General features: G+C 40.9%; 1 protein-coding gene across 1 annotated transcript in view; it reads left to right on the top strand.

Moving 5' to 3' along the window:
• Positions 1-22,285, top strand: part of LOC137192698 (obg-like ATPase 1) — a 46,435-nt gene extending 24,150 nt beyond the window's left edge. Inside the window, exons 6-11 of the mRNA XM_067603582.1 lie at positions 834-914; positions 1,267-1,364; positions 15,213-15,353; positions 15,901-15,997; positions 19,611-19,733; positions 21,821-22,285. Coding sequence (XP_067459683.1) covers positions 834-914; positions 1,267-1,364; positions 15,213-15,353; positions 15,901-15,997; positions 19,611-19,733; positions 21,821-21,922 — 642 coding nt within the window. The 3' untranslated portion in view covers positions 21,923-22,285. The remainder of the gene's footprint in view (positions 1-833; positions 915-1,266; positions 1,365-15,212; positions 15,354-15,900; positions 15,998-19,610; positions 19,734-21,820) is intronic.
• Positions 22,286-22,816: the final 531 nt, after the last annotated feature.

The following is a 22,816-nucleotide window of genomic DNA, read 5'->3' as shown; positions in this document are numbered from 1 at the left end:
GTGTGGAGCTTTTTCTGCCATTGTGTAATTGAGGCTCTGGCAGGATTTTTTCCTCAGTTCTTTCAAAAGGGAGTATGATTGTGAAGTGCTGCAAGGGTTTGGGGAGGGAAAAGGAGGTAGGGGGAGTGTTTCAGGGGGTGGGGGAGTTTTTATATGACGGGGGAGGTCAAGTTGACAGGAACAAAAAGAATGTGTTCCGCTAATTTCTGTGGGGCTGGATCAACAATAATAGGCTCAATTTCTTTATTACAAATTTTATAACTACCTCCCTCCCATTTTCCCACCCTTTTCCGCTTCCAGATCCTGTCAAGACCTAGTCTTGCCTGTGGTCTCAACCCACAAGTACCTCAGTAATGAATGTGGCATACATAGCTGGAAATGCTCAATATTTTCTCCAGAAGAAACAGTGAATAATTAGCTCTGTACCTCACTAGTGCATATTCAGACTACATTCTCCGAAGTGCCTGAGGAAGGACCAATAATTTACACCTAACTAACCAACTTCCAATTAGTTCCCTGCTCTTTCCAATTTTGTCTCCTCTCTATCCTTTTCATTAAGCAGTCCCGATGGAATATTGATGTTCAAAACTGTGACTCTAAGCGAGACACCCCAGAAGGCATTTTGTCATGATTTAGAGGAGGGAAGGGGGTCTTGTGCATGCTATCCCTGTCAAAGCCAGGCCACTCCTGCTTGAATGTGAGCACAGCCATTGTTCATTTTGGCATCAGGATGCCATGCATTTAGGAAATAATTACCCCATACCCTGCTGGGTTTATATTCTTTTTCATCTCCTTTAATGGCTTCTTGTTCATTCTCTTTTAACCCCAAACAGGACGTTATGTTGAAAATCAAGAGCTGGGTACTGGATGAAAAGAAACACGTCCGCTACTGTCACGATTGGAACGACAAGGAGGTAAGCCTTTGATGTTACAGTCAAATTTATTAATGTGGTTTATCCTGGTTATAAGTCCAACTGCAGTTTTTCCCTCATTTTTTCTCTATTTTAGCAAAACGTCTTTTGTGCAAATCACAACTTAATATTATGCACAGTCTTTTGTTGGATGTATTTTGACATTACTTTTGTACAAGCTAATGACATCTGGCCGTGCTGATCCTGATTTAGAGGCTTTATAGTTGCTCCCCACCGTGCTTTTACACCAGACCCTAATTTGATTTGGCTTCACTTATCTCTGTCTGTGCTGTCCTCAAAAGCTACTTTGGAAAGTTTGGATTCTCAGTACTTGCGTTGTCTGTCTTTGTCACAGATTGAAGTGTTGAACAAATACTTGTTTTTGACATCCAAACCAATGATTTACCTCGTTAACCTCTCTGAGAAAGACTACATCAGGAAAAAGAACAAATGGTAAGTGCTTCGAAGAAGGGCGGGAGTCGACTCATTTCGCTCATTAATCATCACCAAAGAGCTTTCCCTCTACTTATGTGTGGAGTTACATTGATTTCTACTAACTTTGATTGGATCTGCATTTCAGCTACGAAAAGAATGTGTGCATGTGTCTGTGTACGCATGTGCTTGGGTGTGAAAAGTGTGTGTGTGTGTGAGTTATTCGCACTGATCTACTGACTGTGAGCTCCTGCTGACAGAAACGGTCACATCTTTGTGAGAGGATCTGCCTGGAGGTGGCACTAAGTATGCTCTAACACAACATCCAGCTCTGCAAACCCCAACCAGCCCCCAGACTCTGCACTTCATTAAGCACATACTAACATATGGTCCCCATTTTCCATCAAAATTTCTCATTTCCATATGATATCAAAGAGAGTGAAAGCTTTAAATGACAAAGCAACAAACACAAGTACATTCAAAGCCAAACAAGTAATTCATAACTTCTGGAGACAGTCAATAAATCATAAGGATAACTCTTTAAAGCAACTACAAGGAGTTTTTAACTGGTTATGAAACAGTCTCAGTTTAATACGGATGCCTCTATATGACCTACATAAGCAAAAGAGACCATCAGCAAGAAGATTAGCTATTTCTATATCGTTATTCGAAATGCCTGCTACCGGCTAAATGATTTATGGCATGCAGACCGGAAGAGCATGTGTTTACATACATTTAGCATTGTAACATGAGAGAGTACAAAGACTTTACTAGGACGAGGGGAGGACATTTCTCTTTGTTTGATAATGTTGAAACTAAAGTAAGACTCATTGTCGGCTTCCCGACTTATTTTTAAAAAGACGAGAGAAAAAGAGAGAGAGAGAGAGAGCAGCGATGGTCAAGCAAGCTAGAGAGTGAATGAAGCGAGGGAGCAGTGGTAGCAAGAACAAAGCAGTGAATCAAAGAAATAAAACGTTATTTTTGCGGTTATGTTCTAAAGCACAAATAAACACGTCCACACCTCCAAACAACCCTTCGGGAAGGTGCTGCATTGCCAGATTAGGTGTGAATGCAACCTAGGTGTATAAACGGTACTAAAACAAAGTTAACTTTGTTTCACCATCATCATATCATCATTAATTATCTTACATCGCTACAGATACATTACCTCATCGCTATGCATCCTGCAAACAGCTGTGTTTAAAAAAGGAAAAATTATTAAAAACAAGTTGCGTCTTTCACTCACTTCCAAAACAAATGCCAGATCAAGATCTTTATGACACGAGGCAGTGGTGCTCATGGGAAATGCAGTCTTCATTCCAGGAAACACTACCGTTTTTGTCCACAGGGGCTGCCAAAATCAACACAAGATGAAAGTTACCTATAGTAACTTTAAATACTGTAATATCTAAAATTGCTGTGCTCCAAATATTTGGTTTTGTCTTCACATGTTGTTGCTCAAGACAAGAATAGCTATTAGTAGCATGATTTACAAGCTTCACTTTACAAGCGTGAGATTCCCACAGATCACAAAGACAACTGAGGCTTTGTTTATACACAGTGAGTAGAAGAAGATGGGTGTCTTGCTTTTGGATGCTAATATACAGGGTACATTTGTATTTTTTACTTTGCAGAGGCAACACCAGTCATGATCTGAACTGCCTGAGGACGACCTCTAACACATTAATATAAACTTTGCTATGTTTCGAGTCTGTAATCCTCCTGTTCTGTCAGAAACACTTTTTAAAGTAATGTTCATCTAGCCGCAGCAAGAGCAGATCTAGACAACTGGTGTTAGATATCCATTATATCTGAAAGGGCTACTTTTCCACACTACAGCCGTTTTGTCAATAACACCAACTCTTCCAATTGCCCTCTAGGCTTGCGGTGTCAGTTCTTACAAAATTTGTTTTGTAGCGCTTTACTTGGCAACATTGTGTTACAAGGGAAGTTGTTTACCTATGACTGCTCGCTAAAATGTTCCTGACACAAAAGTATGACTGTCAGACGGTGGGAGGAGGGAGAGAAGTCATAAATCAAATGATTCATGGCATGTGGAACATCCGTCACCTGTAGGAAGAGTTTTTTTTTTCTCATTGCGTGTGTGTTTTTTAAACTGTGTGAAATGCAATAAATCATAAAGCGTTTTAAACAGGTAGTGCTCAGGCGTCCTGAGGGCCTCATGATGAACAATGCCAACATCAAAGTGCTGATGTTTGACAAGTGATGAGTCACTTCCCTTGTCCAGAGAGGAGCTCACACCTGTATGGAGATGATTACAGGTAGATCTAGCTGGCCCTAATTGTATACAATAAATGCCGCTCTCAGCCCTAATGGCAGCTAGTCTGCAGCAGAGACGCCAGACTGCCATTTGGCTGTCGCCATGCTCCCGTGTTTTTCCACCAGCACAGTTGAGATGATGATACGGTTAAGGACTATTCAAAGCAAACAGCAAGACAAATTGCAATCTCAGCTTTAATGTGTGGAGGAAAAGAAGGCGAATCCAAGAATGAGGCAAATAAGCCAATTTCATCTTCTCTCTCATTCAGGCCATTTCACAGATTCTGTTCCCAGAGTTTTTTTCAAGCACTGTTTTATATTTGAGGTGTTTTGTTCAATGCGTGCTGCCTGTCAGGCTTTAATGTTAATGTTTTCATTTCAGCAACATGCACTACCAAACATTATTTTTGGGGTTTAATATATATTAGTTAATTGATTTTATTTTTATGAACACTGAATTGCAAGTTGTGGACACAGTTTTTTTAAGAACACTATGAATTATTGCACTAGCTTTGGTCACACATTGGAGATTATAGTAGTTTTAACAGACTTTTTGAGGCTCCAGAAACAGTCCATTGTTAACCAAGATCATCCTGTTTGGAGTACGGGAACCACATACCAAGCTGCCCTTGTTTAGACAAGAATACACAGTATTAGCTTTAGCAAGCCATCATTAATGGAAGGATCAGACGAGGAGCAAGGCCTCCTTTCATCCCCAGGTTCTCTGCTGGAGACAGTACATCATTTACTGTTGAGAGGAGCACATGGCTCCAATCCTATACAGTGCATGTGTATGAGAATGCGTACATGTGCATGTTTGAAGTCTGTTTCAGAGGCGACTCCATGCTCATTTGGATGCTGGCGTAATTGCGGTGTGGAGATCAAAGGCGCGCTGGCCGAGTGATGTTCCAGAGGAGACTTTACCACACAGCCCTCTCCTCTGTGCAGAGGGGGCCGCCTGCTGCTCACCGCTCCCCTCTCCCCTCTAGCCATGCACTGCCCCCTGCACATCCCCGCTCGTAAAAAATGATTAAGGCCGCATTTGTCATGTGTTTATGACTGAGAGGCATTGCGTGATAGGGAATGGCATCTACAAGAGTCTATCAAGAGGCTTTCTCCTCTTTCCTCGGCGTCAGTGAGCTGCCTGGAAGACTTTTTCTCTGGTGCACATACTGTAGTTTGTGTGTTAGAGAGGGTCATTAGAGCGTTGTTGATGATGTGGTGGCTGCAGCCTTCCCAGCGTTAGCGTGTTTTCACTTGTCAGTTAAGATATTGTTTATTTTAAAAGCTTGTAGCCTCGCCATCTTTATCAGTCTTTATTTCTTTTAATAGGTTCAATATCCAATGTTTATTTAATCCTCATCCTCCTCAGAGAACTAAGAGCAGTCACTTTTTGTAAAGGCAAAAGACAAAGTGGAGAACACTCCAGATATGCTGTGATGTCTTTCTTGTCATTTCTTTTTTTTTCTTCTTTTGGACAATGTGCATTAAAGTAAATTGGTGCCTCTTAAGTAGATGAGTTGACCTTTAAGGAAACCAGCAAGCGTGACCTGTCTGTGAATGCTTCTGCCATGTGGGTTCTCCTGGTGAGTGTAAGAACTGCAGGGTACCATTGCTTGAAGCTTTTATTAAGTGTGCCTATATGTGTGTGTTTGTGCATGTGTGTGTGTGTGTGTGTTTGTGTGTTTGAGGGAGAGAGAGAGAGAGACTGTGCCTGGGCCTGTATGTCTGCCTGTATGCAAGTGTGTGTGTGCACTGTATGTATGTATGTACAGTATGGGCACAGACATGTATACTTCTGTTTTTACAGACTTGCCTTAACTCTTATTATAACAATCATTTTAACTTATAGTACAGTATCTCTTTGAAAATGATTTGCCTCTCAACGTGTGTCACATTAGATACTTCTGTCCTGCTTTTCTTTGTGTTTTGTGTTGGGAAACCACAGCTGAAATAGTTGCGCACCACAGTTGCTCTTCCAGTCAACCTTTTTTAATCATCTTTTTGATGACAGTAAGGTGTAAATTGATCTTCCATAATTAATCCTTCCCACATTTGTCTGGTATGGTGTTATATATAAGAAAATCATACCAGAAAATAGAACATTTGAGAAATCTTCTTGTGCCACATTTTTTGTCATCTGCCATTTTAGATAACTATGATGTTGAAAAAGAACTTGTTTGGTGAGACTGACTTGGGATTGACAAGTTATCAGTTTTATCTCAGCAATCAGCATTGTTGTCTGTTGAAGTGTCCCCAGAGCAAGACACTGAACCCCAACCTCTTCTCTCATTGTAAGTTAAAGAATAAGGCTGGAAATTTTTGTATTTTTATTATTATCAACAAATCTCACAAAAATTGTTCTAAAAATCTTTCTAACAGGTATTGTCTGTGTAGCCAAAGTCTGATATATCTTGTTCTTCAGTGCCATCTGCATTGTCATCAAAAAATATGAATAACGTGTAAATAAGCCACATCATTGCACTGGGTGACATGATCCTTCATTACAATAAACATGGACACCATCCTGTTGCTGCAGATACTCGCTAGCACACCATGTGTATCCGCGGCTGAAAATAGTCCCCAACAAATGCACAGTTTTCTCCTTTTTGAGTAATGATTGCTTAATTTACTTACTAAAAACCAGCTATTGTAGAAAATTACTTATTACTTAAACTGAAACTGTGTATTTGTAACTTCTTTTTAAAGTCTTTAGTTGTTTTATGGAAGGGTAGGGAAGTTATACTGTAAGGTATTGAGTGACACATTTTTGTAATTGGACTTTTCATTAGATTTGTTGACAATAAGAAAAAAATGTAGAATAACTCCAGAATAACCCTGGTGAGGTGTCATTTAGATGACAGTGTAAACATGAGATAACATCTCTGGGGCAAAGTTTAAAGAAATCCAACCACGTTTCAAGGAGGAGAGAGACAGGAACATTACCTTTCTGAGTCTGATACTCTAGTTGGCCTGTAGGAGGAGCTTTGACAATTAAAGTAGAGGAGGCTCCACCAGAAGTAGCAGCATGTCAGATGTGCTGCTTTGAGAGCTTATACCTGCTTTACCTATGTCCTCTCCAAACCAGTCATACGGTAAATAGAGCGTGCATTTTCTTTTTGTCTGATCATTTTGACAAAAAGCTGGCCACAAGATTTTAGAGACAGCAGAAAAACTGAGACGGGGGGAGGGGAAGGGACTATTATGATTCACTTAAAGACACTCCATGAAAGCAGTTTCTGCAACCCACTTCAGCCACTCCAAACCATAATTCTCATAAACACATCTGAAACTTTATTGAGTGCAAAACCACTGGCTCCATCCAAGTTTTTAGGCACTACTATCTAGGGAGTTACAGTTCACTTTTCAAAGCCATGTGGGAGATATACGATCACTTGCTCTTTTTTTTATTTTGTGCACAGTCGTCCACTCTCTCCTTGTGCAGTGTGGGATCCTGGGAAACACTTTTCCATGGTAACATGTGTACCCCACTGCCCATAGTCAGTCCTAATGGATCCCTTTAGCTAGTTTTCAATGAGAGAAAACAACAGGAGAGGCTGTACAGTAAAACCGAAACAGATGGTGCTAATAAAGTCCTGTCGGTCCAGTTAGCCTGGTTATTGACTGCCCCTAGTTCATGCAATGAAAGGACACTGTTGACATGTCACATGTCACCCTGTTGTCTTTGTTTTGTCCTGGTGGTCAAGGCATGGTGCTGTTGTTGTAACTAATGAGATAGACCCTACATTTGAGACAAAAGACATTTCTTCTGTCACAAAAGCAAATGAGCCTCTTGTTTGCTTTATAATGATCCTGCAAGAGATTTGCTCTCCAAAATCCAGTACAGGTTGTCACTTCTCCCTCATTTATCAGGTCCGAGCCCAAAGACGCTAATGCTGAGTGAGTCTCCTGCTGTTCATAACGTATGTGGACACCTCTGTAGCAGCACTGCTTTCTCCTGAAGGCACCCTATAAAGCCTGTAGTTTGGCATTGCTGACATAAAAAGAAATGTCTGCAAGTTTCAAGTCTGTCTAATGATACATCTTGATAGCTTTTGCTTTGTTGGACTATGCTTTTTATTATCTTTGTGATAAGGTTAAGAGTGAACACACATGCCACAGAGCGTCGCCTGCAGCCTTGCCAGCTCTAATGAGAAAAATAAATGAATTTAGTGTTGCCACATACAGCTCCTCAACGCTTATTATCAGGATTATTGTTGGAAAAAAGATGCTGGATTGGAAGGGGGCATGATTGGCTGATGTTACATATGTCCTTGATTACCTTCCCTCTGCTTTTATTCTAATAAGTGGCATTCTTTGTACTCCCTAGGACAGCTAGACAGTCTGACACACGATGAGAATAAATATTGCATGTGGTAGACATTAAGCTGTCATCCTGGAAAAAAAGAAGAGATGGAGAAATCCGTGTGGTGTTCTTCGGCGCTACACTTTGCCTGCTCTTGTCACAATTGTCACATCTTGATGACTCCCCCACTCTACCCCAGCCCCCTTATTTTCTCTCGCCCAGTCAACCGCTGTGAATGACAGCATGGATACCCCATATAGAGAATTATTTTGGGTGATGTACAATGTACTCCTGTGGGTTACTGTTTGAATTTCCAATGTTTTTCATCCAGCTCTCACAAATAGCCCTAAACAAGGCCATAGCTTTGATAATGTCTCAACGACCATCATAAAGATGAAACTGGGGAGGTTTGTGTGTTTTTTTAGCTATCATGTGCAAACATTTAACGTCACAAGATTTGTCTTCAAAAGTGTAATGGGTTTAGTTATCAAAGTAAAGAAACTTGTTCAAAAAAAGCTTGTTACCAGCCCACCCTCGAGGTTTGTTTTAGGTATGATGTGAGATGATGCTCTTAATTAAAGCTGCTCCCATTGTGCCTGCAATGGGTTCTGTTTCCTCCAGCCCATGATTGCTTTGAAGACTAAAAGAAGTTGACAATATTGGCAATAGTGTGTCCGTGTGTGTGTGTGTGTGTGTGTGTGTGTGTGTGTGTGTGTGTGTGTGTGTGTGTGTGTGTGTGTGTGTGTGTGTCAGATATCCTTCCTTCTCAGATACTGATGTGTAATGGCTTTCCATGCGGCCATGGCCACAGGGAGCAGAGAGCGTCTGCACTCTCGTCGCTCAGGAGCTCACTACTGGGAGGATGAAAAGCTTCCCACAGAGCCCCCGACTTCCCAGCCTCAAAAGCCACCATGAGCTCATACCTCTCATTTCTGTCTCCCTTCACAGAGGAAGGAAAGAGGAGGGGGTTAGTATATGCTGTGTGCCGCAGCATCCTAACCCCCTAGGATGTTCGTCCCTGCAACCTGTGACCAGCAGAACAGAGGGGACCCAGGGTTTATTACTTGATGAGTCTGTGCCTGGCATGCAAGCCAACAGCTGCAAAGAGATGTGAAATGTCTCAGTAACACATAAGGCTGGCAGGTTCAGGTGCTGGGCCCTCCACCTGCGGGTGTGTCAGTGATGGAGTTGCGGAGGATGCAGGTAGTGGATTACTCTTCAGGTCTGTCAGCATTCAATTGCATCTGAAAGGAGCACTCAAACTGGAGAAGATGGCCCACCTTTTACAGGCTTAACTGGCTAAGCACTCCTAATAAAGCCAACCTGTATGAATGTATGCCAGACGCAGGCCCAGGTCATTGTCTCAGGTAGCTGCCCCTGTACTTTAGAAGCTCCCATTGTTTTCCCCTCCTGAGCCATTTAAGCAGATCAAAGCTCTGACAAAGCCCAGGGAAGCCCCAGGCATGCAGAAACAGAGGAATTATCCCCCCCTCAGGATTCCCACACAAAAAGACAAATAGACTAGCCCCGGAGGGTGGCCCCCTGTGGGACGTCTCCATTCAGATCCAGTCTGTTGTGGAAGCTCCAATTGTTTTTTTTAATTTTTTTTTTATTTTGTCATTTCACAATATGTTGAGCTTTAAATTAGATGTATTGTAATTGCAGGAAGCATGAAATCTAAAGGCTGTTTCTACATGTAAGATAAACAGATTGACAAATTATGTTTTTGAACTAAAAATATAAATATATTTCATGTTTTAGATTTGTAAAAGTTAGATGAAAGCATATGCAAGAAAACTACTGTCAGAGAGCATCAGGAAAAGCACAAACATGGCTTGTTCCTCTGCCTTGTTTGAGCCTTCAAGCTGGTGAATGATTAGCAGAAATAATGTCCCTGTCACCCTTAATCACATTAAAACGTGGTTAACATTTAATTTTTCCCACTTGATATGCAAAAATTTCCACTTGATTTGCAGCAAAGGCCATTGGAATTCCATTATAAAAAGAATAAAAATTTCAGGCATCATTTGTTCAGAGAAGGATATCAAGACCAGAAAGTGCTGAATCTTTCTATTAACCGAGCAGTGAGAGATGGCACTCGATGCCGGGACATAATGGGAGACTGACAAGACACGCACACTCACACACACATTTTATCACTGGATATTTTTTATTTTTTTTGTGTAACTCAGACTTGTTAAAGCTTTTTCAAAGAGCACCTCCGCTAACAAATATTTTACATTACATTATACATTATTTTGATTGTAAAATTTCACAAGTCCACATTGGATCTTTTCACTTTTGTCATATAAGATGTGGATGATAAGGAAAAAAGAGATATAGCTAATACACCCTCTTTTAAAAAGTAAATCAAGTCTATTTCTTATGTTACAGAAAAAGAGGAGATACTATATGTCACAGAGATGACTTAACCCTGAAACATAAAGAGGCCATGATGCAGTGAAAACATAATTCTTATCAGCACTTTAATTTTCTGTGAAATTCAGCATCCTTTATAATTTTAAATGTCATGAAAGACCGAAAGATAAGGAAAAAAACCCGTGGCATGTTTTACATAAACATTTTCCCCAATTTACACAATCCATACAAAATTTCAAGCAAATAATTGGAAAGGACACAAATACAAATTGCAAAGTAGCGTGGGTAGACAGCAGAGAAGTTGACAGAATTGGTTTTGGGAGTCATGTTGACGGAGCATCAAAGCTCTTAATTGACAGTGCTTTGTTTCTGGAGTTGAGGGAAGGGGGTGTTTCATGTTCCTGTGGCAAGGTGTTTGTCTGGTCCTGTGTCACTCAGTGCAAGGACCCAGAGACCCCCGTGCTCATTTGCAGCTCACGTTCTCCGTCTCGCCTTCACATTATTAAAATCATCCCTCAGCCCTCTACCAAGAGCCTCTTTGTTACTTGGCTGGCTTGGCTCAGCTCTGTCAAGTCTTCACCAATTACAGTCTCAGGTACAATAGTCTATTCAAAGGATCACAGCCCTTGACTGGTGTGGAGAGAGTGATTTGTGAATCATTATTCAGCCGCCTGTAGAGAATGCAATACCTGAGGAATGCAAATAATGTGCCACCAAATAATAAATAATAAATAATACATTTAATTTGTACCTCACTTTTCATTCATAGTGAAACTCAAAATGCTACAGTATTAATAACATAGAACACAGGACATAAAGAAAATAGTAATAAGAGTTATGATGAAAAAGCCTTCCTGAATAAAAAAGGTTTTTAGGCCTTTTTTTAAAAAGAGTCTAGGGTCTCTGCTGCCCTCAAATGGTTAGGAAGGCTGTTCCACAAGCGTGGTGCAGCAGAGCAGAAGGCTCAAACCCCCATGGTGCGGAGCTTAGTATTGGGGGCCTAGAGGAGCAAGCCGCTGGCAGATCTGAGGTTGCGGGTGGAGGTTTGTGGTGTGATCAGTTCCTGTAGGTAGGGAGACGCATGTCTGTTGATTTAAATGGATTTGTATGTGAGTAGCAGGACTTTGTAGTGAATCCTGAAGGAGACAGGGAGCAAGTGCAATGAAAACAGAATTGGTGTTTTATGTTTGTGGTTTTGCACTCTCACCTGGATCCTGGCAGCGCTGTTCTGAATGTACTGGAGCTTCTGAATGCTCCTGCCAGGGATCCCTATGAAGTGCACATTGCAGTAGTCCAGTTTTGAGGAAATAAAGGCATGGACAAGTTTCACTGCATCTGACAAGGTTAGAGTGGGGTGGAGTTTAGAAATGTTTTTGAGATGGTAGAAAGAGGTTTTGCATAGATATGGTCATCAAAAGTCAGTTGAGGGTCAAACCTAACACCCAGATTAGTGACTAAGGAGGGAAGAGGGATGTCCTGGTTGTCAAAGGTGAGGATGACTGAATCTGGTGTGGAGTGCCAATAAGGAGAGCTTTAGTTTTGCTACTGTTTAACTGGAGAAAATGTGTGCTCATCCAGTCCTTTATCTCCTTAAGACAGGGGTTGAGGTGTGACATGGCTACAGAAGGGCTTGGGGCAGTTTTAATGTACAGCTGGATATCATCAGCATAGCAATGCAAAGACACCCCTTGTCTGCTGATGACATGTCTAAGGAAGAGCATGTAGAGGGTAAACAGGATGGGGCCGAGAACCGATCCTTGCGGAACACCGCAGGTGATAGGGAGCGATCTAGACCTGCATCCTCCCAGTGAGACATACTCAGAGCTGTTTCATTGCTGCATGTTTAACAAAAATGTGACTGAAATTTCTCAAATAGGTTGTTATTGAAGCTCAGAAGCAACCACCTTCTCCAACACCTTGGACAGGAAAGGGATGTTGGATGGCAAGAACTTGGCAAGAACTTCTGGGTGCAGGGTGACTGCGGATGACTGCGACCTTGAGGACAGATGGAACACTAGCAGTTTGAAGAGAGAGGTTAATAGTTTGGGTGATCAAGGAGCTGGTGAGCTCCCAGACAGAGGGTCAATGACAAGAGGAGGCGGAGAGGAAGAGCTGGACATCATGTTGTTGACCTTGACTCTGAAAAAGTCAATGAAGCTGTTACATCGCTCTTCTGTAGCCTCAATTGGGGAAGATGATTGTGGCTTCAGGAGATAACTTATGGTGGAAAAAAGATGCTTTGGGTTGCCAGGATTGTTATTAAGTAGGTTGGAGTAGAACTGAGACGTAACCCTAACCCTGTTCACGGAAGGCCAGTTTATGGACAGCGAGCCCAGAACGTCTGAAGCATCTTTCCAGATCTGTCTTTATTTTCTGCAGGTCATGAGTGAACCAGGGACCAGAGCTTGAAAAATTGACCTCACACATCTTGACCAGGGCTTGAAGATCAAAGACACTGCTCAGAGATGTATTGTAGAGTGCCACTACTGATGCAGGAGCTGGGCAGGTGATGTGCTGGAGGTCCATAGTCATGATGGCTGGGTCAATGCTTTTCCAGTACCAAAAAAGCATTTGATGCTTAGGTTTAGTATGGGGTGACAGAAATGTCAAATCCACTGAGACCACCCTGCGGTTGGACACACTGAGATCATAGACCCATAGGTTATTGATGGGGGCAGAGTCAGTGATGACCAGGTCAAGTGTGTGCCCCCCGGTGTGAGTAGGAACATCAACATGCTGCTTCAGGCCAAGACACTCAGTCAGACTCAGGAACTCCACTGCAAAATGACAGGAGGGGTTGTCAACATGTATATCCATATCACCAACAATGACAATGGTGGTTGACGTGGAGCAGAGTGAGGTGAGGAGGTTGTGTGTCTCAGGGAGGAAAGATGAGTTTGGTTGTGGGGGGGCGGTAGATGAGAAGCACCGTCAGGGAGTATTGAGGTTTACATTTCAGAGCAAGGTATTCAGTAGAAGAAAGATCAGGCATTGGCAGGGGAGACAGTTCAGCTTTACTGCTAAAAGTGACAAACTACAGCTGTTATTATCTTAGATTGGATTGTTTTCCCCTCTTGGAGCAGCAGCCATCTCCTTTGTTTTCAGGTTTTTGGCTTTGACTTAATGTGTTTTATTTTTCTGTCCTTTATTGGTGAGATACTGGTGAACACCTTATTGCAGCTGCAGTCACCCTCTCTGCATACATAACAGAAAGGGAAATATTAGGTTACGGCTCTTAATAGATGTGCATCTGAACAGACAGACAGACTCGCATATGAGTCATTTCAGATTTACCCTGTCATCTGATTCTACCTTGTTGGGAAAAACATCCAATCAAAGCAAAACTATGGTCTTTCTGGGCCTGTTACCCTGTCATATATTGTATATTGATAACCATTAGGTAGGAGCAGTGATATGGGGCTGTAGGTGATAAAGTAGTGACATTGTTATTGGAATAGATGTGGTATTGAGGTGGTTGGGTCCCTCCCAGTCTTTGATTCTTATGGGCTTTAAACAGGAAACTAGGATTACAGATAATGACAGGGACCCTTTAGAATCAATCCAGCCTAGGAGCTCTGTCAGCCCGCCGTGTGAAAATGGATTTGTGTGATGCTGTTCTTTGAGACCTGTCCAATCCCAGCCTGAGAGTTTGCGGGGCTAATCTCATAATTGCCCTAACCCCCTTATATTGTTCTGACTGAGAGTTACCATTAACTGTGAGGATATCTTTGTCCTGCAATGTCAGGTGTCCTGCTGGATTGGAAGACAAAAGAAAAAAACTCAGGCAGTTAAGAGAATGACAAAGACATTTATAAGTAAGGAAACACTTAGTGGTTAGTTTTGCTACTCCTTCCTGGCTTTAAGGTAAATGTTAAGTTGGATACTCACTGAGTGAATGAACTATTTGTGTGTTATATAAAAAATCAGGCAAAGGAACAAAAACTTTGTGTGTGTTTTGAACTGTGTTGGAATGTAACTTTACCTTTACTCAAGTATTCAAGTATTTATTTTATGCTACTTTACAATTCTACTTCACTATATTTCAGGGAAATACTCAACTACATTTATCTGACAGCTATAGTTACTTTGCAAGTTTATACAAATGATGTAATCAACCTCTAAAACATAATGTATTATTCAGAGAAAAGAGAATCTCACCAAGTCGTTAATGTCTCATTATGTCATTAATGTGAATATTCCCACCTGTTTTCAAGTATTTTATGTTTCATAATTCGAGTGCAGCAATCTGACAAACCTCATTGTTTGTTGTTTCAAGATATAGACACTCATTTCTAGAACATTTTAGAATAAGTTGATTTAATTTACAAAAAGACTCAGTGACAGTTTTTCTTTCACTTGTTCAGGGGTTTTAGAACTCAGTCATAGATAGAAATGGCAAATACGATCAGGGCTTTTACAGATGAATTTACCCAAAAGTACAAAAAGTAGTTAAAATGACTTCCAGTGTGACAGTAAAATCCGTCTTACAAATCGATCCATCAATAATAATGATCCTGTATATATATATCACATTTTAAGTACTCTTGTTAGTACATCTGCACTTTTACCAATACTGAAGTAAGATTTTTAATGCAGGACTTTTACTGTAATGGAGTTTTTTTAACATTGTTGTATTGCTACTTTTACTTCAATGATCTAAATACTTCTTCCATCACCGGTCATGGAGTGTGCATTTCTTTTTAAATCTTTGTGAATTTGTGCTCTTTCATATGAGCACAAGCAGAGATTTTGGTTGGAAAATTTTATGGAAAGAAAGTCAAACTCGAAATGAAATCAAGTCTCCTGTTCAGCGTCTTTCATGAATATGCATGCATCAGTGTATAACAAATAGTTTAATGTAAATTAAATCTTCTAACTAGTTTTGTGGCTGCCGTTTTTACCAGGTTGATGAAAATCAAGGAGTGGGTGGACAGTCACGACCCCGGGGCCTTGGTCATCCCCTTCAGCGGCGGCCTGGAGAGCCAACTACAGGACCAGAGTGAAGAGGAGAGGGAGAAATACTGCACAGAGCACAAGACGCAGAGGTTAATTAGCATTCAGTCTCCCCACACTTTATTATCAGCTGTGTCCTCCATGCACTCCTTTAATTGCATGTGCTGATAGAATAATAAATGGCAGAGTAATTACCATTATAAAGCAAAGGATCCCTCTTCTTACTGAACAACTCAGTCAAAGGGTTTTCCTCTAAATTAAGTTTTTAACTGTCATCTGTCATCTGTAGGTATAATTATAACTTGGGCATTTTGGGTTTATTGTTCTCGTGTGAAAACCTCTATGGAGAGAAAAATTGTGACAGCTGATTTTTTTTTTCTCGCGGCACAGAACAAGGCATCGGGCTGAATTCTTAAAAATGCTAAATGAGTCTACAAGCTTTCTAATTAATCAAAGAAACCATTGGAGAGTTGAATGTCTTATGTGAAACGAAGTGACCCATCTTATTCACTTAATGAGTTTATATTGGAATGAATGGGGCCTTGCCGCTGAAGTGAACTTTGTCTAGGTGTCAGCGGCAATAAAGAATACTTAAACAGTTCAGACCCTTCGATTCAAGCTGAAATTTCTCCCCACCAGCGCCCTGACCAAGATCATCAAGGCAGGCTATGCAGCCCTGCAGCTGGAGTACTTCTTCACTGCCGGACCAGATGAGGTCCGTGCATGGACCATTCGGGTAAGAGCCAGCTGCCTGCTGTGCACATGTGCAGACTGCGAGAGTGTGTATCAGACATACACACACACACACACACACACATACACACACAAACGAATACACACAGTGTCCCACGTTCCACCCTGCTGGCACCCTCACTGATATCACACACTTTCAACTTTGTCATGGTTGTGCTTTAGCTAGTCATTACAGGCCAAGGATAACTTCAATTACTGGTGAGCTGCTGAACAGTGAAAGTGGGGGCTACATTGATTGAGGAGGGCAACAATTGATTTTGCCCATTACGTCCATGAGAATGTTTCCATCCTGTGCAGATCTGCCTGCCCTCCTCCTGCCGCTGGAGATAAGGAGCCTGTGCATTGTGCCTGCCTAATCTGTGTGACGGAGGTTGTCTGTGCCAAAATTGATGTCGCTTTTCATTCGACTGTTTGTGGGCCTTGCTGGGAGCTCCTCCTCCCTGTGTGTCTCAGTTTACTGAGCCTGGCCCGCTGAGAGCTTTGTGCAACGGGATCGCAGGATTTACATCAATACAGATGTTGGCTTTGCATGCTGGTGTTGTGTAAAAAAAAAAAATCTTTTCTTTGAGCAAATGGGAGGATTGAGTACAGTTATAATAAGGTGTTTGACTGATTCAGGAGTTACATGTAGGAGGTTTAAAGATACAACAAAGTAACTTTTTGAGAAACTTTTTAAGATTTGGGTTGTATACTAGTCTTTCTTCCATCTCCTCAGACATTTTGAGGGATTGCAATTCTGACACTGAATCGAACTTTTACATCAAGATTTTGTTCCCTGAATATGAGCCATGGAAATTCTCCAGGTTCTCATTGTTCAGTTTGTTGAATAGGCTGTGTGTTAAATTTTGTTTATTTGGCAGCAACAACGACAGAAAAATCTTGTGAAGTTTCAGTTTAGAATGAGAGCTGTGGTTTTGTTGTGAATCATATTCTCTGACAGGATACTATGGTTAAAAAGCCTATAAGGGATTTTTTTAAGGTCTCAACCTTGTTTTCTTAAGAACTTTTATTAACCAGCAGCAGATTGTATAAAGATGACAACTGATACTTCAAACTAAATAAGATTTATATTCAATAGCAAATATTAAATGCTCAATGATAAAATTTCATCTGAAACACTATTTCGGATCAGTCCACTGTCAAAGTCCACAACACAACAAAATTAATAAAATATTTATATAATTATCTGGCAAGTTTGAGCACATCTACTGACATTTCATGACGCTTGTATGATTACATGATTTACATGGTCCTTAGTAATTTAGTACAAACTGGAATTAATGGCATTTAAGGAGTGAGTGAGTGTCAGGGCCCTGGTCTTGTGTACTGTTTACCACTCACCACCAAAGCTGACCTTATGCTAGTTCACTTAATTCATTTTTCTAAAGATCAGTGTAAACCGATGTATGAAGGAGTCTAACTGCTGAGGTGAACCTGGCAGGACAGCACTGGCTGGAATATGAGCTCTGGGTCTTAACACCTGTAGACACCAACTATAGATCCATTTATCGATTTCTCACAAAAACAAAGCACTTGTCAATTTTTTTTTTTACTATAAACCCCATTGACATGTGGTGAGCTGGATTTAGGGCTGGACCAGTTTCCTCATGAGAGGACATCTCTGGTGGTGGAAGGTCAAAATGTACCTTAAATAACAGATATGTGGTTCTTAAATGAAGATGAACTGTTACAGGTATTTTTATTTAATCATATCATATATTTAACATGCAGTGGAAATGAGAATTCATCACAGTATCCAATATATCCTTGTAATGTTGCAACACATGAGGAAATAAGCACACAGACTCTGTACTGTTTATTCCTTTTTCAAGATTTTTTCAGGTTATTTTGCTTTGTCAGATGGTTGCCAAAGAAGATCCCTCCTGGCCAGTTATTGACGTAGGATGTCACAGTTATACAGCATGAGCCTTAGACTACCTGTCAACACAATGCCCCTTGCTGATACTTTGGACAAATATTCACATTTTGCACAGAAATGCAAATGCAGGTGATGTCAGTGCAGCTAAAATGCTCTGATTCTTTTGCCACTGACCAAATCAGACTTCTAAATAAGAAACATCATCTTTAAATGACTCACCTAAGCATAATTGTTTATTAATAGTAATATTAGTATTAGTCTATGGAAATCTTTAAACAGGGGATGGCGTCTCAGACTGTGTACAGGCCAGAGGGGAAGGTGAGCTCACTCTCTCCTTTTACACAGGATGCATTACATTTGTCAGATGACATCACCGGCATTAGGCGCACACTCGTCTCAGCATGACTGATGTCCTCAGTGTTTACAAAAAAAGTCCTGAAACACTTCAAAGACATCCTCAAAAACACGGTTGTCCTCCTCGACATAACTGATTACAGCCAGCCTTGATTGTGTGTGAGGGGCATTTAGTCAGGTAAGCATCAGTGAGTAACTATATTAAGCCAATACATCTTGCATTGTAAAAACTACACTCAGTAATGTCGTGTTCCTAAGTCCTTTAACATGCTTTATTAGGCAGCCTCGAGGTGACCATTATCTATCAGCCTGCTCTGCATAGCTCTTAACTAGGACAATGTGGATCTCTTGTAATGCGCCGTCTGAAAAAAAAAATCCCTCCCTTAATCTATTTTTCTCCAGATAGACAAACCTTGATGCTGATTAATGGTAGTTAAACTCACAAGCACTCCGTCAATGAGATTGCAAAGAGATGGTAATGTATTAGAGTCATTAAATACGCATCATTCTTTTGGCATGAAATATGTTGACCCCAACCTGATTATATACATAATTAAAACTGCTCAACAGTTCCTGAGCACAGAGCTGCAGAGCAGAGAGAGAGCGAGCAGGTCGACAGGCAGGAGTCATAATGATACACAGCAGCCACGTCACTTGTTTGGGTCATTTGTCATTTCTGCCCAGCATTATTTCAGTGCATATAAATTGCACATTTTATCAGTCACCAGTTGTGTCTTCAAGTGTTAAAGAGGATTTCAGGGTACAAAGAATTTATAAAACTATCAAACTGGCATCTGAAATAACTTTAGAGTCACATTTAAATGTATGTTTTGAACATAAAATCATTACTGTCTAGTCAATTTAAAGACATCCAAAACAGACTCACATACTCCAGAATTTAATGCAGTCCTGCATTTACCACAAAGAAATATTATTGAAGGTTTGAATTGAATTTGAATTACCAAACTCTGGTGTATCAAAATCACAAGGCCTGATGGTCTATACCACCCTGGCCTCTCACTGCAACACTGGGTCTTCTTGCTGCTATGACCAGAGAACCGAGCAGCGACCCACAATGAGGCAAGATTGCTTGGACAGAAATCAATACCAACACGGAATGGGAATCAGAAGGCATTGATAGCAGTGCCGGGTCCTTATCGGTGTCCAGGCTGTCCTAGCAGGGCACAGCCTAGTGGAAAGCTATCCAGAAATCAGGAGTGAGGAAAAGAAAACCCCTGACTGAAAACACCCCCGAGTGATGCTCACAACGCTATCACCCTATCAAACACTGTGTCGTTCGCATGCTGTAATCCATCTTCTCCAAAACAATTCATTTGTCCTCTCTTTTCCTTCCTTGTGACAGAAAGGAACTAAGGCTCCACAGGCTGCAGGGAAGATCCACACAGACTTTGAGAAGGGCTTCATTATGGCGGAAGTAATGAAATTCCAGGATTTTAAAGAGGAAGGCAGCGAGAACGCTGTCAAGGTGAGCAGTCAGGGTGCCAGAGGAGATGAGGGGAAGTCTCCTGTGATCAGTGGAGCTGACAGTCACCACACAGCTCCTACTGCAAACTGCTCTTCACCTTTACTCAGGGGAAGAAATTACTGCACACACTCCAGCACCACTCCTGACAAGCCAACTGATTCTGGCTCTAAACACTGCCATTCTGCTCCAGCTGTGCATATCTTTATCACAATGTGTCTTAACTGGCTGATGGTAGTTCTTGCTTGTAGCTCAGCACAGTTGCTCAGAGGTAGCACTTCTTCACCTCGCCAGGCATTTATCAGATCTATAGAGTGCGCTGTAAGCTTAGAGCTCTCTGTCGCCAAATCCCCAAGCCACTGTAAGAATGTGACAGTGATATAAAGCAGCAAGTTAAATAAAGTGTGAAATTCCTCAAATAAGGACTGTTTCATGGATGGGTGGCAAGGAAATGTGACTTGCATATCTTATTTTTATGATGGCCGGTGTTTGTTTTGACCTTTTAACTGGGCTGTGGGTTGTTCATGTGCACACTCCTGTCAAATGATTTCATGGTGAATTTGTGAAGACAATAACTGGGCGTACAGCAGGTACTTTGCTAAATGCTTTAAAATGCTATGTAACAATTGTTCCAGATTTGACATTAATTTAGTTTCATATCAGCAAACTGTAATTTAGTAAGTGAAGGTACAGAGTTAATAATCAGTTAATCAACACTGTAGGATGCCTTTCACGTCAAAGATGTTTTTTTTTCCCTCCCTAAATTTAATTTAATTTCTATGTAGAGGAAAAATTCAATTTCATTCTCATTTAATTGAATTAAAGCAGAAGTGACTCTAACCTTGCTATGTGTGACATTTGTGAGCAGCAGCTGTATAAGCCACGCTGTTAAAATCCCATACTATCACCACTATCAGCTCCGTGTGCCCACTTACAGACTCAACTAATGTAATTATGGTGACACACAGGGACCTGCAGGGACCAGTGTGGAAATGAAGCATTATGAAAACATTTAAATCTCTTTCCTATTCAAGCCCTTTTTTAAAAATAAGTATTTAATATTTAATGCAGCAGCAGTGTATTGTCCACACCCTTCATAAGCTGCAAACAAAGGGTGAAATGTGTCGGTCTCTTGGGGGTTTCACCATTGTTATCCGAGGTTGAGATCTGAGTGTCAGCTCCTTACTGCATGCTCTCTTACTAATCCCTTTTTGGGCCTCATAACAACATGGAGCGTTTCTTACTGTGGCATTAAGGTCCATGCTATTTAATGCCAGTTGTGGGAATAGGCTGTCTGAATAGGGCCCATGTACGGGGATATCACATTATTAGTAATCATATCTGCTTAAGCCAAGCTTGCTGCTCCAGATGGCTGCTTTCAAGTGCAAATGAACCAGTTAGACGTGTCTGGTTTAATACATACTCAGGAATCACAAATAGCCATTGATTTTTTTTTTTTCCTGTCTCCCTCTCCATCCAGTGTTTCTGGTGGTATTGAGCTTGGATTAAATGGTCTCCTGAGCCTTTAAAGGGACATTGATTCTTCTAATTAATTGTGCGCTGTGCAGAACCAGAATGCATAAACCTGTCCGTATTAGCACTTCAAGTCAATTATTTTGAGTTTGCCGGGAAGGAGAACAAACACTTACTGTATACAAAAGAAATGTTAGAACTTATTTTGTTTCCTTGAGAAGTTTGATAGTGCTATAATCAAAGACTTATTAACATTTTGTGCTTGTGCACATGAAACTTAAATGGGCAGAAGAGAGGATTATTCACTCAGTGGGAATTCAGGCACCCCTTGAACAAAACATGGATGCAGGCGTGTGTGGGAGAGAGAGAGAGAGGAAAAAGAGAGGGGGAGAGGGAGAGTATGACATTTGCAATTGGAGTTAAGTTATTGTAGGTGATAAAAGAGACTGGATACTAATCCTGCACTATTATTTTCTTTTATTATTTACAATATACATGGTTATTATGCGCTCTATAATTCCTATTATTACCAATTAATGAATAGCTAAAGTATATAACAGTGTATACAATATATGTTTGCTTTTAATAATATTGTTTTCTTGTTCTTGTTCTCACAGGCAGCAGGAAAATACAGACAACAGGGGAGAAACTACATTGTTGAAGATGGAGACATCATCTTTTTCAAATTTAACACACCAAATGCACCAAAGAAAAAGTGATACAAGAAGAATTCACTGGTTTACATAACTGACTGACTGTGCTGGTCTGACACCCACTGCCACACTCTCACTTTTTGTTTTCTGTCCTGTAGGATCAAATCCCCCCTCTGTGCTAAAGCACAGGTTCAGTAAACTCTGACAGCTTTGCTATTTAAGATCAGGATCGGCCCCCACTCCAAATTGTAGCAGCATTTGAAGGAGCATATTACTCTCCAGATACTTCATTAATCTCCATCACGGGTGCCAGCACTGACACAGCTGACAGCGGGGACAATGCCACCTGCTCCTCTCCCCCTTCTGCAGATAATGCATGTTTTACAGTAGCCCAGATGTCTACACTCAATAAAACATTTGACAAAACCAGTCTGTGTGTGTTTTGGGATGTCTGTATTGAGTGGGAAGCTGCATGGGGATGGTGATAGCGGTCCTGCCGACCACTGATTAGAGAATTAAAAGACACAGCTGACATTGACTGTAGCAGAGAGGGGACGATTATAATTAAATCTGCTAAGTGATGCTGATTTTAGAAGGGCAAATGCAGGATGCAGGTGTTTCGGCCAAAAGAAGTGGTCAGTTTAAATTATTATTTGTGAAGTGATTGAGTTAACCTTTCATTTGCAGTTTTTATTTCATTTATGATTGATGAATATGTGTCCTCATCAGTACAGTACTCAGCTACAATCCTCAATTATTGTCAGCATAGCATCTTTGTTAACAGTTTTCTTACTAAAAGCAAATACACTCCTACAAATATGTTTTTCTTTCCACAAAAAGTCCACATATTTGATATGCTGTATGAAAATAGAAGTTGACACAATCCACAAGCACAACCAGAAAACGATTCCTGTTGTCTGGAGTAGTGTTTTTCTCTCCCCTATACTTTGTGTGTAAGTG

Source organism: Thunnus thynnus, chromosome 11 (genome assembly GCF_963924715.1).
Source record: "Thunnus thynnus chromosome 11, fThuThy2.1, whole genome shotgun sequence".
NCBI lineage: Eukaryota > Metazoa > Chordata > Actinopteri > Scombriformes > Scombridae > Thunnus > Thunnus thynnus.
The sequence above is the reverse complement of the archived record's forward strand: the minus strand, read 5'-3'. Positions and strand labels throughout refer to the sequence as shown.